Here is a 14,474-nt window from a genome sequence, read left to right as displayed (position 1 = left end):
GGGGTTAATGAAGGAGCTATCCTCTTTCTTATTGTGACGCCCCTTTTGTGGGCGGGGTTTTGGTGGTGAAACCAAAGAGTGATGTTTTCGGGGGAAGGCAGAGGAGAGAGAGAGAGGAGAGCGGCGAGCGATATAGGAAAACTGCTGCTACCAACGCTTACCTCTAACGCTGATTCGTTACATTTTTTTCAGGGAGCGTATAGGCCAAATTTTCTGCCCTTGGGGTGGTGCGCGGACCTTCGGAAGGTGTAATGCGCTACTTTTAGATACATGTCTGTCCTCTTTCCTACGTCCTTTTTCCTACTCTTGTGCACAGGAATTGAAAAGTTGTTATTGCTTGTTGCCTAATACTTTTTCTGCCCCTTGGGTGCCGCACGGCCCCACGAAAGAAATGCGCTGCATATTGGTGCGATACAGATCTTGTAAGGGCATATGTAGCTCAAAATCCTGTTGCCCAATTACTGTCTGTGTAATTGTGAAGTCGCGGTTGCTTTTTTCGTAACTTCGTTCTGGAGCGACAGCTTTTCAGCGTCGATAGCCGGCAGCTATTCGACGTGCACCTTTAGGGATGACAAAACAAAAGACAAGTTGCGAACGACAAAACTAAGATACATATATTGGCAGTTGTAAAAAGGGAGCTATTTAAAGTAGCGATTCAGTGGAAGGCAGCTGGCAGGCGATGCCTAAATAGCACCATGGCAGCGGCTACGGCCGGCGCTCCCACAAATTTGAGTAGGTTCAGGAAGCCGCCGACGGACGGCATGTGCTTCTCCATGAATGTGTCCGTGAACGGGATCTCGGGGATGACCTGCATGTACAAGAATAGATACAAAATGAGCGACCTTAAAGGGACCATGATTGCAAAATACGTTTGGCCCATGAAAAGGACTGCTTTGTGTCAATAAAATTGATCCTACTTTAATCACGAATTTCAATCTATTTTGGACATAAATACATGCATGTAGTATGCCTCTGCATGCATGTAGAGGCGTGGCAAAAGAAGACTGGTGTGTCTCCTGACGAGGACAACACCGGAATGCATTGGATGCTTCCAAACAAAAACAAATAGTGGAAAAACTCTGCCCTAAATTATAAAAACGACCACTTCGAATATATGATCAAGACAGAGCAAGGAAGCACACTTGGTACACAACAACAACAAGATGTTTATTACACGCGCAATGAAACTGATCACATTTCTAGATTGTTATAATTGTGTGTTTATACAAAATACACTCTTAACATAAGAGATGCACGCAACAATAAATTGATTATTGCATATAATGATTTAATATATTTCATAATTTTAGTGCTGGCACCTATTATGTCACACTTACCCACAATACATCATTCAGGCATTATATGTCAACATTTTTAACACGAAAGTGTTTTATGCCCGGGTACATAAAGATGTCAATTACGTGATATCCATCACGGAAGTGATGTCACCCGATAAAGTACCATTGACGCTTCGGCACCCCGATTCGAACCCATGTCATCTCAAGCGCTTCGCCGCAACGGGACGTACGTGGCGCTCTACCGAATGCGCTATGAGCAGCGACGTGAGCAGATTTACGAACGCGCCTTATGTCCTTTCCTATGACTCACTCAGATGGTGGTGCCGTCTCGGAGAGGCGAAGCGAAGTAGCCCATCGTGGCGCTAATGGAAGCCGACCGTTGGCATCTCGATGCCGGCGCCTTCGTGTACGGGGGACGCGCGTGAATTATGATGATGATAGTTGGGTTTTATTGGCGCAAGGCCGACTATGGGCAAAGAGCGCCAAAAGAAGTTACTGAATTGTGATGAGACCGTAAATACTAGAACATGTGACTAAAAGTAAAAGTGATGCAAAACAAAAGAAAGTGGAGCTTGCTGGTGTATAGGGCCGGGATGATTACACGTGATATGACAAGAGCTGCAGAAAGTTCACCTCAGCTAAAAACTTAAAAACACGCTGAGTAGAAAACATTGGTTCGTCGGCTAAAAAATATGATGGGTGCAAAGGAATGTGTCGTCTGTATAATTCAGGGAAATGGATGTGTCGTGTTGTGTCAAGTGCTCTGCATGTGATTAGTATGTGGACCACGGATAGGCCCTTTCCACACCTGCTACACGTGGGTCCCGAAGTTCCAGTGAGCAGGTGGGAGTGCGTCGCATGTGTGTGGCCTATCCGCAGCCTAGCCAGGGCGACCTCAGTGTATCTGTTGTGTGTGTCAGTTATGTAGCGTCCCAGTTGTGGTTTTATTACGTGTAGTTTGTTGTCTGTTTGTTAACTCCAGGGTAGTTGTCATGTGTTACGAAGCTGTCGTTTGATGTGTGTCTTTAGGTCGGTGTAAGGTACTGTTGTTATGTCAACTGTGGTCATGAGAGCAGCAGCACCAGCCATTTGATCAGCGGTCTCATTGCCAGGGATCCCACAGTGACTTGGTACCCAGCATATGGTTATTTATAAATCTGAAGCATATGCAGTCATTATGACCTTTAAAAGAACATTGATTACATAGTTTTTTGACGACCTTCCAGATGACAATGCCTGCACAACGCTTAGAGAATGTGTGTAGACGATGGACTTTGGAATCTTATGTTCGAGGATGTGATTTGACACGAGTAAAATGCCATACGCTTCTGCCGTGTAAATACTGCTGTGAAAATTCATTGTTTTGATAACTCTAAAATTTGGTCCGTGCGCTGCACAAGAAACCGTAGAACCAGTTTTGGACGCTTCGCTATAGACTTCTGCGCACCTGTACTTGTCCTGCAGGAACAGGAAGTGCTGCTGAATTGCATTCCTGGGTACCCTATTTTTTTCTACGAGAGTGAATGACAGGTCGCATGTTACAGGACGAAGATGCCATGGTGCGATGAAATTATGAATGGGTGTCTTGTGCGTGTCTGAAAGGGGGACATTGAGTGCAGAAGCCTCCTCCCTAACTCTGAGAGAGAGCGGTAAGGGAATAGATGGCCTGTTTAAAAAGAGTTGTAAATTTGATGTATCGTTCATGATGGGATTAAAAGGATGGTTGGTCAGAGACACGATCTTGGATGCATACAACAAGTCAACATACTCCCGCTGATGCCCTAGGCACCATTTGTCGCACTCGACATAAAGACTTTCAACAGGGCTAGTGCGGAATGCGCCACATGAGAGGCGAAGGCCAAGATGCAGCACTGGGTCGAGCATTTTCAGTGCTGTTTTTGTAGCCGACCCATACACGACACTGCCGTAGTCGAGCCGAGACCCCACCAACGCTGTGTACAGGCGCAGAAGGAGTTGTTTGTCGGCCCCATAACCTCGTGAGACCCGACGAACAACCTGCCGCGTGTAGTAGGAGAAAACGTGTACTTAAAGCCATTGGACACAGGAAATTACAATAAAAAAGTTGTATTGATGTAAAATGTGACGTGGGCCTACCATGGTATGTGCAATATATTGCACACCGGGATTCAGTGCACAAAAAAAAAACAATATCACATATTGCGCTTAATAAAAGAAAAGAGTTCTCCAGCTGGAAATTCTAGCTATGACACTGCTTCAAGCAGTTCCTTGAGGAAGTTAAACAAAAAAATGCGTCGCAGCGAGTGCACCGGAACTTCGAGCGTTGTGATCATCCGGGGTTACGGCACCGTGATGGCGACTTTGGTTCAGAAGCTCAGGCATGTGTCTGGCGCCCGCTGTCCTGAAAGAGACAGGAGGCAATGGTGCTATCGTGGTCAAAGAGGAAGCATCTGGGAGGGGTGTTTGTTGTTATTGTTGTTCCTTAACATTATTGGCGCATACCCGATCAGGGGATCGGCCAAACAACGGTCGTGAAACCCAAAGGGATAACTGGTTAGGTGGATGATTCCAGGAAAATTAGAAAAATTTGGAAGCGTTTTTCTTCTTGTGTTTAAGGAATCGAGTTTGGAAATTAGTCAATATTAAAATAAACAACGAAAGGAATGAAATAAATAAATGAATAAAGAAGAAGAAGAAGAAGAAGAAGAAGGAGGAGCAGGAGGAGGAGGAGGAAGAGGAGAAGATAGAGGAGGAGGATATGAAGGAGGACGAGGAGGACGAGGATGAGGACGAGCAGGAGGAGGAGGAGGGAGAAGAATAATAAAAAATATTCAGTAGAACAGTCGTGTCCTCTTCGTCTTCTGACATGCCGAGATCCGATGTGTCCTGAGAAGCAATGGCTTCAAAAATCGGCACGGCAGTTTTCAGCCGCAGCCCTAGCACAGTCCAGAAATACCGAAATTGATAACGTTGTATTATAAACCAAAAAAAGCTCATTTGGTAGCGATAAATATCAATTTACTGCCCGGTCATTGTAATAGTACATACAGCGCACACACTAGAAAATACCTAATACAATGTACCTCGATCCCAGTGTGCAATAAATTGTACACAAAAGATTTCAGCTCGACAACAAACAAAATACACGTTTGCGCGAAATAAAATTGAGTTCTAGATGATCCCTACACATTCAAGAATCCATTCAACAAAAATTTAAAACCATTTCATAAAGCGGTAAGAAAATACGAGCATCTTACTTGGCCGGGCCGAATAGAACGACTCCATGGGAACGAAGGCCATCTTCAAAATGGCGCGCAAAAAAAACCGCGAAGTCGACTTCTCCCACTCTGCGCTAGGTGGCAGCACATGTCTGTGCAATTCTTTGTACAGGCGGTCTCAGCTTCTACGGCTGTTGGAAAACCGCTACGGCGCTGAGAACGAGTGTGCAATATATTGTACACTGGGTCTCACGAGGATAAGATTGATGTGAGAGAGAGAATATTCATTGTTTTTAAGCATTTGCATTTGAGCTGTCTGATATGTGGGATGAATGCAAGTTTTTCGTCGAATAAAATACCTAAAAACTTGTGCTCCTTGTTCACAGGAATTGGCACATTTGCAAGAGTGATGTCTGGGTCCGAGTGGACGCCACGCCTCCCGGAGAACAGAACACAAAAGCTCTTCGCGGGATTAGGATTAAAGCCATTCTTGTCAGCCCAGCCGGCAAGTTTCTTGACGCCGAGCTGGACTTGACGTTCGCAGATGGACAGGTTACACGATTTAAAGGATATCTGCACGTCACCTACATACATAGAATAAGAGATTGTAGGTGGCAGTGCCTTTCCAAGAGAGTTCATTTTTACTATGAAGAGGGTGCAGCTCAACACTCCACCTTGCGGCACGCCATTTTCATGCACGTGAACATTTGACAGTGCACAACCAACTCTGACACGAAAGGTTCTCTCCGACATATAACTACAAAGGATGTTCAACATGTTGCCCGCAACACCGATTGACTTTAGGTCACTGAGGATACCGTACCGCCAAGCGGTGTCATAGGCTTTCTCTATGTCGAAAAACACCGTAAGTCAAAATTGCGGATGCACAAAGGCATCCTTTATATATGTTTCAAGAGCTACGAGTTGATCGTTCGTTGATCGCCCCGTCCTGAAGCCTGCCTGGCAGCTCTCGAAAAGACCGTTGTACTCAAGGAAGTACACGAGCCTGCGATTTATCATCTTCTCGAGAAGCTTGCACAGGCAGCTGGTCAGGGCAATGGGTCGATAGCTAGCAGGAGAGGAAGAGTCCTTCCCTTCTTTCAAGAATGCTACAACTATGGCCTCCCTCCAAGACTTTAAAATGTGCCCCGAAAGGAATATCTTGTTGTAAAGGTGAAGGAGTGTTACAAGAGTGTCTGTGTGTAAGTGCTGTATTATTGTATATATAACGTTGTCTGGGCCTGGAGCTGAGGGTTTACACGTTCTTAGAGCAGCCCTCAGCTCATGTAGTGAAAACAGGGAGTTGTAAGTCTGTGATTTGTTGTTGTCACGTAGGGACTTCTTTTCACAAGAGGCTTTATGTTTCGGGAAAGTGTTTGTGTAATGTGCAGAGCTTGACACGTGTTGAAAGTGTTGTGCAAGTGTGTTAGCCTGATCTTCTAGTGTGTCCCCAGTCGTGCTGACCAAGGGCAGGCTATGTGTATGTTGTCCTTTAGGTTTACGTATTCGTGTCCATACCTTGCGTGTGTCTGTGTATGAATTTACGGATGTTATGAAGGAGCGCCAACTATCCCGTTTTGCGTCGCGGCGCACGCGCTTTCCCAAGGCCTTTGCTCGTTTAAAAGAAATTAAGTTAGCCGACGTGGGGTACCGGCGAAGGACACCCCATGCCTTGTTTTGGGCCACTCGCGCTCGCCTGCACTCCTCGTTCCACCAGGGCCTCCTTGGGTTGCGTGGGGCACCGGAGGCCTGGGGAATGGACTTTGCGGCGGCGTCGAGGATGTGCGCCGTAAGCAGTTGGGTCGCCTCTTCTACGTGTAGGTCTTTTAAGTGCAATGCACTTCCTAAGCGACCCTGAACCTGCGTCCACCGGCGATGTCCTCATCACATACCCACGTGGGGGATTGGCCAGGAATCTCCTCGTCTTCTTTGGCAACGGGGGGAGATGGGCGCGCGCTGCCTGGCCGCTGACATGGCACATACCCACGTGGGGGATTGGCCAGGAATCGGGCGTGAGAAGGGCTAATGCACCCGCTTAAAGGAGTACTGACACGAAATTTCAAAGCTGAGATCCGCTCTAGCAATCAAGTACAACGACAACACAAATAGGTGTCTGTGAATAAATGCATCTTTCTTTCTATGTAGTTGTGTGTGTGTGTGTGATCGCTCTTTCGCGAACATTACCGAACCGCGCATTTTCAACTCGTGCATTCGCACTTTCACATTATTCCCCTCGGGGAAATGCGGGGAATTTTTTATAGATGTGTAGTGCAGTTTAGATGTTTCTGTGAATGTACTCCAGTTTGCTTCCCTCATTGAGCCTTTTATGAGGGGGGGAAGTGTTTGTGCCTATGCCTATGTATGTCAATTTGGTGGGGAAGTGGTCACTACTATATAGGTTTGTGTCACATGCCACTCAAGAAAAGGGAAAAGAACTGTAGAGCAAAGAGCTAAGTCAAGATGTGAATAACTGTTTTGTCCTATGTTATAATATGTAGCTTGGTTTTTGTTAAAAAAGGCCTGCTCCCGATGATGTTAGAAATTTTTCAATTAGGCGACCTCGGGCATCTGTGCGGAAGAGCCCCAGATTGAAATATGTGCATTGAGGTCGCCTAAGACTAAGTACGGTTCAGGTAGTTGATCTATCAGGGCCTCAAAATCAGTGTTCGATAGTTGGTAATCCGGAGGGATGTAGAGGGAGCATACTGTTATTAACCTATCATAAATATTTGTTCGAATCGCGACAGCTTCAAGCATGGTGTTTAGGTGGATGGTGTGACAGGCTAAGGATTTTCAGGCTACTATGGCCACACCACCTGAAGAATAAGTGCAAGTGTGCGTGTCTTTTCGAAAACCAAGTAGCTATTCAAGAAGTGAGTATGTTTACTACTTAGGTGTGTTTCCTGAAGACACATGAGACTTGGCTGATGCGAATGAAGTCTCTCGTACACAACATCTAGATTGTTGATAAGGCCCCTACAGTTGCATTGAATGATGTTGTCTGTTCCAATTATTTACATTTAAGAATGACTGGAGTGTGTGTTCATGTGTCGTCTTTCGGGGCTGTTACTCTGGGATTGGGCTTTTTGGGCCTGTCTGTAGGCTTGGAAGTCGGTGGCCGCTCCTTGCGCTGCGTTGCAGGCAGGAACGGCCCAACATCCATCTCGTCGTCGGAGGTCCGAGGGGTGCCCGACGGACCGGGCCCCCCGGACTTGGCCCCCCCTCGGGAGCCCTTCGTTTGAGCCGCCACCGCCGAGGGCGTCCGGGGCGCCAGAGGTGGCACGGGCGGTGCGGTGGCGGTGGGAGCCGGTGCGGGGCCCGGGATGTCCATCACCTCGGTACCCTCCAACGCACTGGAGGATGTGGAGACTGAGGCGGGAGCGGCACCGGTCCCGACGAAAGACGTTGCTACCACAACCGCTGCTGCCTCAGCAAGCGGCGTGGTGGCGGGTTGGGCTGCCAGAGGCAACCCAGGGGGGGACGGGGGAGGGACCAGGTCAGACTCGCTGAACTGGGTCCCTGTGGACACCAGGCGCCGCTCCGCCCCCCGGCGAGCCGCGTCGGCGTACCTCCCCAGGGGGAAAGAGGCGAACCTCTTTCCCGCCTCTGGGCAGGTGATGTTCTCAGTTACCTTTATGTTGATTATCTTTTTTTCCAGTTGGAATTTTTCACACTTGCGGGAGTACGCTGCATGCGGCCCGCCACAGTTCACACAACAGAGGGTGTCGGATGGACAGTTGTCAGTCGGATGATCGTGCGCCGCGCATTTCGCACACGTCGTTCGGCCACGGCAAGAGTTTGTACCATGCCCGAACCGCTGGCACCTAACACAGCGCCGCGGATTCGGGATGTACGGACGGATGGAGCAACGGATAAAACCTGCATGTATGTGTTGTGGAAGAACTGCGCGGTCAAAAGTCAAGAAAATGTGCGTGGTGGGAATCTCCCTGTCGTCTCTGCGGATAGTGATGCGTCTCACGGCAGTAACGCCCTGATCCTTCAAGCCGGCAAGGAGATCCGCATCCGTTTCGTTCAGGAGATCTCTTTCGGATATCACACCCTACGAGCTGTTGAGGCTCCGATGGGGTGTGACCCTGATGTCGAGGTCAGCCAGTCTAGTCTGAGCTAGAAGCTTTGCAGACTGCTGCTTGTCATTTATTTCGATTAGGAGTTCACCAGACCTTTGTTTTCCTGCACTTATACGATTTTCCTATTATTGCTTCTAGATACTTGGCGATCAAGAAGACTGACTAAGATGCTAGAGGGTGGGTTGGATTGAGGGACTCCAGGACAAGAAATCGAGAGTAATCGGGTTCAGGAAATGTCAAAGATGGCAATGGAGGAAACGATACTTCGGTGCGGCACCTTTTAGGGGTCCGATCACGGTTGGGGGGGGGGGGGGGTTAGATAATACCATACGGCATAGTATAAAAGCAGGGAGACGGGGGTACTTTCTTCTTTGACCTTACCCTGGTAGTCAAAGAGTTCCCGGAGCTCCCTGCCTGGTAGACAGGCAGGGAGCCCATCGGCCGGAGCTTTACCAGGGCTCCGACGGCCACCGTTAGAGGTTTCTACCCTTCACCTTAAAAACACATCACCACGGTAGGTCACAGCTTATGTTGGGGAGCTCGGGGTCCGCGGTATCGCCAGTACCGTGACCAAGATTACTCAAGGTGCCCCGTGCGGGGCGCGCGTGAATTAGGGAAAGGCTCTGCTGTGGCGTTGTTCTCTTGACCGTTGTGTTTCAAGCTGCTGTTTCTGTGCATGTCATTTTCGTTTTTGTTATCCCGGTGCCTTGCGTGCCGGCGTCACTTCGTCTTGTGTGGTCAGGCTCGCGAACGTTCGCACGTGAAGGAGGTTCCTTTGACTGCTCCTGTGAAGGCATCTTTCACTTTCGTGTTTTGCCGATTCCTACAAAACACGGATCAACCACAATTTTTTTATTATTTCTTGCCTTCAAATAAATAATCGATGTATTACGCAAAAGAGGCATAGAAGTGCCAACTCCCCAGCCGTTTTCCGGAGAATTCTGTACGACGTCAAAGAATGTTTGTTGTGTGGTTGCAGCCGCCGATCTCAGCCACTGCCAAGATATATGACTGGGCGATTGTATCGGGGTCACTATAGTTTCGTGTGTCAGTATCACTTGTATACTAACATGCCGTCAACACACTGAGAACAGTGGTTGCGGGCATTCATAAGGTCACACTGACCCTTAATACATCACTTAGGCATAAAATTTCTGAACCTTGTAATATTGGCTGCGCTTCTACAGTTAAAAGGCACCTTTCGTGGGTGGAATGGAGCTGAGGGAATTATTAAGGGCAGTTCTTTTTTTTATGAACCAATTTGTGTTGTATCGCCATGGCCCATTAGCATAAGTGACCATTGCAAGATTTCAGGCTAAATTTTGCATAGCTTTCACGAGGATTCTGGTGCACGGCGGGACGTGAGTTCTCAGTATAATGCCGGCATGCCTTACCGCCGGGTGACGTTACCACTGTAATACGCAGTTAAGGTTGGTAAACAGATATCGTGATTGTGCAGCCACGGTTCGCGAAAAACCATTTTTCGTACTTTTTCAACTTCGTACCTTTTTCAAGGACGGTTCCCAATTTAATAAAGAGTAGGCGTATAATTATATTGTAGGCCTTTTTGGGGAGTTAAAGCAAAAGCAAAAGAGAACATTCAAGAAGTTCGGCCGGCCGGCCGACCGACCGACCGACCGACCGACCGACCGACCGACCGACCGACCGACCGACCGACTGACTGACTGACTGACTGACTGATGGATCGATAGATCGATCGATAGATCGATCGATTGATTGATTGATTGTGGGGTTTTAACACGCCGACACTGCACAGGAGATGAGGCGCGCCGTAGTGGAGGGCTCCGGATTAATTTTGACGTCCTGGAGATCTTTAACCTGGGGCTGAAATCTCCAACACACAGTCTTTTTCCATTTACACCTCCATCAGAAAAACGGCCGCCTTGGCCAGGACTTGATCCCGAACATTTAGGAAGTACTCGGTGATCTACTATCAAGTGTTTCTAGAATTTGCAAGCAGAGAGATGTACTGTACCAAAAAAATTGTTAATTGCTTAAACGCCGTTTCACATACTTTTTTTTGCTGTTAGCTAAGTTTTTTCTGCTTTAACAAAAGTAGTTGATTAGATAAGTGTGAATTTGTGCTGTTGCAGAAAACCTCAAATGCGTAGCCCAATCAAGCTGTACACAACGCTAGAAATTGTGCCAAACACCACGCCTACAAAGAAGCGTGCCAAACTAATATGACCCGTGAGGAATAAAGTGTATTCATGTTTTTACAACCCCTGTTGGTGAAGCCAAACGGGCGGCTTAAGATGCTTTAGCCAATAGTTGTGCGAAGATGTTATACATCGTGCACCAATGTCTTTTCTTCATGAACAGCAGATATTTTGTTTCGATAAGCGCAGTTGTACCTTGCGTGTACTTACATCGTCCACGGGTGGCTCCGGCTGATGAATGCGCTCCTTGGGGATTTTTCCTTGAGCGTACAGCACTTCCTTCGCCGCGCGCTCTCCCGCCTGGACGGCGCCGTTGATGTACCCGGACCACTGGACGGCCGTCTCGGTGCCGGCAAAGTACATCCGACCAATGGGTTCCCGGATAAGGCTGAGTAAATGTGAAGAGGGTATGGGAGAAAACGAGTAGAGACGGCGCACACAACGTTGTAAACAATTTCGTTCCTCTCATGATTGCGTCGCAAGACCCGCGGGGAAACGTGGGAGGAAAGGTAGCACAGGTCCTTTCGTAAAACGGTCGGTAATATTTGTTGGGACGCGTGAAGCCTCCATTTACCCACCGTACTTCGCTAATTGAATCGTCCATCACCTTCTCATTTGGGTTCTTTTTGGAACCTAGAAAATATGTTTAATGGGGTTTAAGTATGGACGAGTTGGATTAACATAACTCAGACGACAGCGCAGAAAAAACATAGGACAAAGAGGTATGATCCTTTCTTGTCCTCGTGTACTTGTCCTGTGCTGTGGTCTGGGTCATGAAAAATTTCTTTGCTTTAAACATATTGACGATGCCGTTTTCGTTCATTACGGAGCTGTACTAGGCTACCCTGCCATATATAGTGCATGTCCGTGCCCCAAATCTACAAGCACTTCAGAGAAAGTAACAAAAAACACGTTCCGGTTCAGGCAAAAGGTAAACCTAGGTGTTGAGGAAGTGCGCAGGGTGCTTTTCATCATGGAGCTATGCGGGCACCGTACAGCAGCAGAATAAGGGTTAGTCTGGTGCTTATCGCGTGACTAGAAGGTGTGACGGCTGGTAAAGGCACGCTAGCCAGAGAGAGCGATATGTCTGGAGAAGCTGTCACTTGAAGTGCGGCCAATCGGCCTTTTGTAGCAACTTGCACCGAATGAAAAAGAAACGAAGGTGAACACAAAAGAGAAATTTCGATTAATAGCAGAACCTCGTTATAGCGAACATTGATATAGCGAATTATGAGATATAGCGAACTAAATACGACGTTTGTTTGGTCAGGCTTCATTTCAATGACACCTATTTTTTTTTATAACAAAACCGAAACCTCGACAGCCGCGCGATATCGGCGATAACGAAGCGCGATATCGGCTATATTAGCTATATTTAGTTCTCGCGAGGCTCAAACCCCGAAAGCTAGTATAATAAAACAAAAAGTTTAAAAAGCAGGACAAAACAACCGTTTTGTAATAGCTTAAGGCCCCTTATTGCGTGTACGCTGAAAAACTTCATTTATCTCAGGCTCTGAAAAGCCACCAGGCGAAGGCCGCATCTTCCTTCAAGTAAAGAAGAAGGTCAACCTGCTTTGCTGAACGAACTTTCTTCTGTTGTAATTTCGCGTTCTCACGCTCCGGTCTGTTTAGTTTGAAATGCCACAAGGACAGAGTTAAGGACTACCTTGTTCATAGTGAGTTCGAAGCCTAAAACGATGCGTTTTTTATCTAGGATTGTTGAGCGAGCCAGATTGTCGATTTATTAAAGCAGATTTTTACCTTTACGGTTATAACAAAAATCGGATATAACGAAGTAATTTACTGTCCCGATACTACTTTGTTCTCAAGAGGTTCAACTGTAGCAGTAAAGACGTCGTTTATAAGTATCGCTACGATTTTGACTTCACAATCTTATGTGTAGACTTAAATCTCCGAGGACATTTTCCTGACCATGGGTGAAAAATGCCAACGCCCTCTGTGAGGAGGCAAGGCAAACGAGTAAGGCATGTGTTGGGCGATGAATATGCCATGTTTAAGACGCTTCTTAGTGGCCTTGGTTTCCAGTAGGCACGCTTGAAGGAGACGATCTCTATGTGAACTGCCAGATCATGTTTACCGTAGTCAGGGCGTACTTATCACGAAATAAAACGTACTTCTTTGGTAGTTCCTCTCAGAAATCTCCTCTGTGTAGTTATTACGTTCCGCTGGTGTGCGCCTTTACAGAATAGAGTGGCTGAGAGCTTTTCGAATGCAAACCCTTTGGAGTGGCCAAAAGCGTGTGTTGAAGTTGCCTCTGGAGACATGCTTATTTTATAATCCAGTAAAGCACTTGCTCACCAAATTGACTGCGGGTGAAGCAGCTGCCACAACAGAGGGATTACTCACTTTCGGAACGTTGTCAGGAACCCCGGTGGCATCATGCACGTGTAGCAGCCTCCGGCATACTGTTCCTCAGCCCAGTTGTACTCCTCGTAGTGAATGGGCTGCAATACAAGAATAAGCAAGCGCATTTAAATAGATGCCGATGTGCGTATTACTTCGAACAGTAACTTCCCCTTGTTCGTTCCTACCCCGGTTACAATGTAATAGCATTCACTGTTACAACTACGCTCTCCGCCAGAAAAGCAGGACATGGTGACTCGCAAGTTTTCATACACACTGTTTTCTTTCACAAATAAATAATAAGGATGGCTAATCTAATAAATATACATACATAATAATACCAATCAATTTTTTGGCACAGCCCGCATTGGCGAACGTGAAAGCTGTATTCAGTGCTGTTGCATAAGCATTTTATTATATAGAGCAAGAACTCCCCTTACTACTAGCAGTGCAAGCCCGACTCTTGCATGTGTGCCTAATGTACCCTAACGAACAGTTCGCCGTATTTAAAACAAAACACAGGTACATAAACTATACAGCACTTATTAATTTCCAAGTTCCAGGTAAGTGAAGTTTATGAAAGTAGATAGAGAATACGGGTTACAAAACGGAACCGAAGAGAGGCGAAGTCTCGGCAACACAGAAACTGATACAACAGAAACATACTGGCTCGCGGTGCCTCAAAAACAGAGCAAAAAAACATACTGGCACACAATACCGAGTGCAGCTGGTATTGCTTCCGCTGGTTTAAACCCCACAACCTGGATCTACTTGGGCCGGTCGACGCTTTACTTGACAAACCAAAAGCCCAAAGACACTTAAGCACTTCTTACGGGTAGTGAATACGGCAGCATAAATGCCCATTTGAATGCCTCAGACGCCTTGCTCCCGGCTCGCGTTGTCAAAGGAGTTGTTTTGCTTTGTAATCTGCGTTAACCCTTTCCAATGGCTTTGATCTGTCTCCTACGCAGTTTGCCACTGCGGGTTTTTGCTGCCATATGTTGGGAGAGTTGACGGACGGAAGTGGAAGATTTCGCTATGTCTGTTCAATTACTAATATGCATTCTTCAACTCCTTTACTTCATAAGCACATTGCAGTGATAAAATAAGACAGCCTATAAACTGTAAAACATTGTTAAGTAGCGCATTGAAGACGGGACAGTAAGACGGTAAAGCCGGGACACGCAGTTTGTTGGTTGCAAACAAGGTGTATGCAAAGTGCCTCTATCTTGTTACCTCTATCTTGTTGAAAATGCTATATAGGGCATACTGGTGTGCCATAATGACAGCCTCCGAGAGCACCGTACAGCAGTTGAAGCGCTCGCTTCGGGGGGGGGGGGGGGGGGG

General features: G+C 47.0%; 1 protein-coding gene across 1 annotated transcript in view; it reads right to left on the bottom strand.

Annotated features, from left to right (window-relative positions):
- Positions 1-588: 588 nt before the first annotated feature.
- The window catches only part of LOC144179431 (amine oxidase [flavin-containing]-like), a 121,642-nt gene continuing 107,756 nt past the window's right edge, over positions 589-14,474 (bottom strand). The window contains exons 12-14 of the mRNA XM_077707783.1: positions 13,131-13,228; positions 10,974-11,151; positions 589-808 (exon numbers count right to left, since the gene is read on the bottom strand). Coding sequence (XP_077563909.1) covers positions 656-808; positions 10,974-11,151; positions 13,131-13,228 — 429 coding nt within the window. The 3' untranslated portion in view covers positions 589-655. The remainder of the gene's footprint in view (positions 809-10,973; positions 11,152-13,130; positions 13,229-14,474) is intronic.

This window comes from Haemaphysalis longicornis, unplaced genomic scaffold, assembly GCF_048455015.1.
Source record: "Haemaphysalis longicornis isolate Haplotype H1 unplaced genomic scaffold, Haemaphysalis longicornis Haplotype H1 scaffold_4, whole genome shotgun sequence".
NCBI lineage: Eukaryota > Metazoa > Arthropoda > Arachnida > Ixodida > Ixodidae > Haemaphysalis > Haemaphysalis longicornis.
This window is presented reverse-complemented; position numbering and strand designations above follow the sequence as displayed.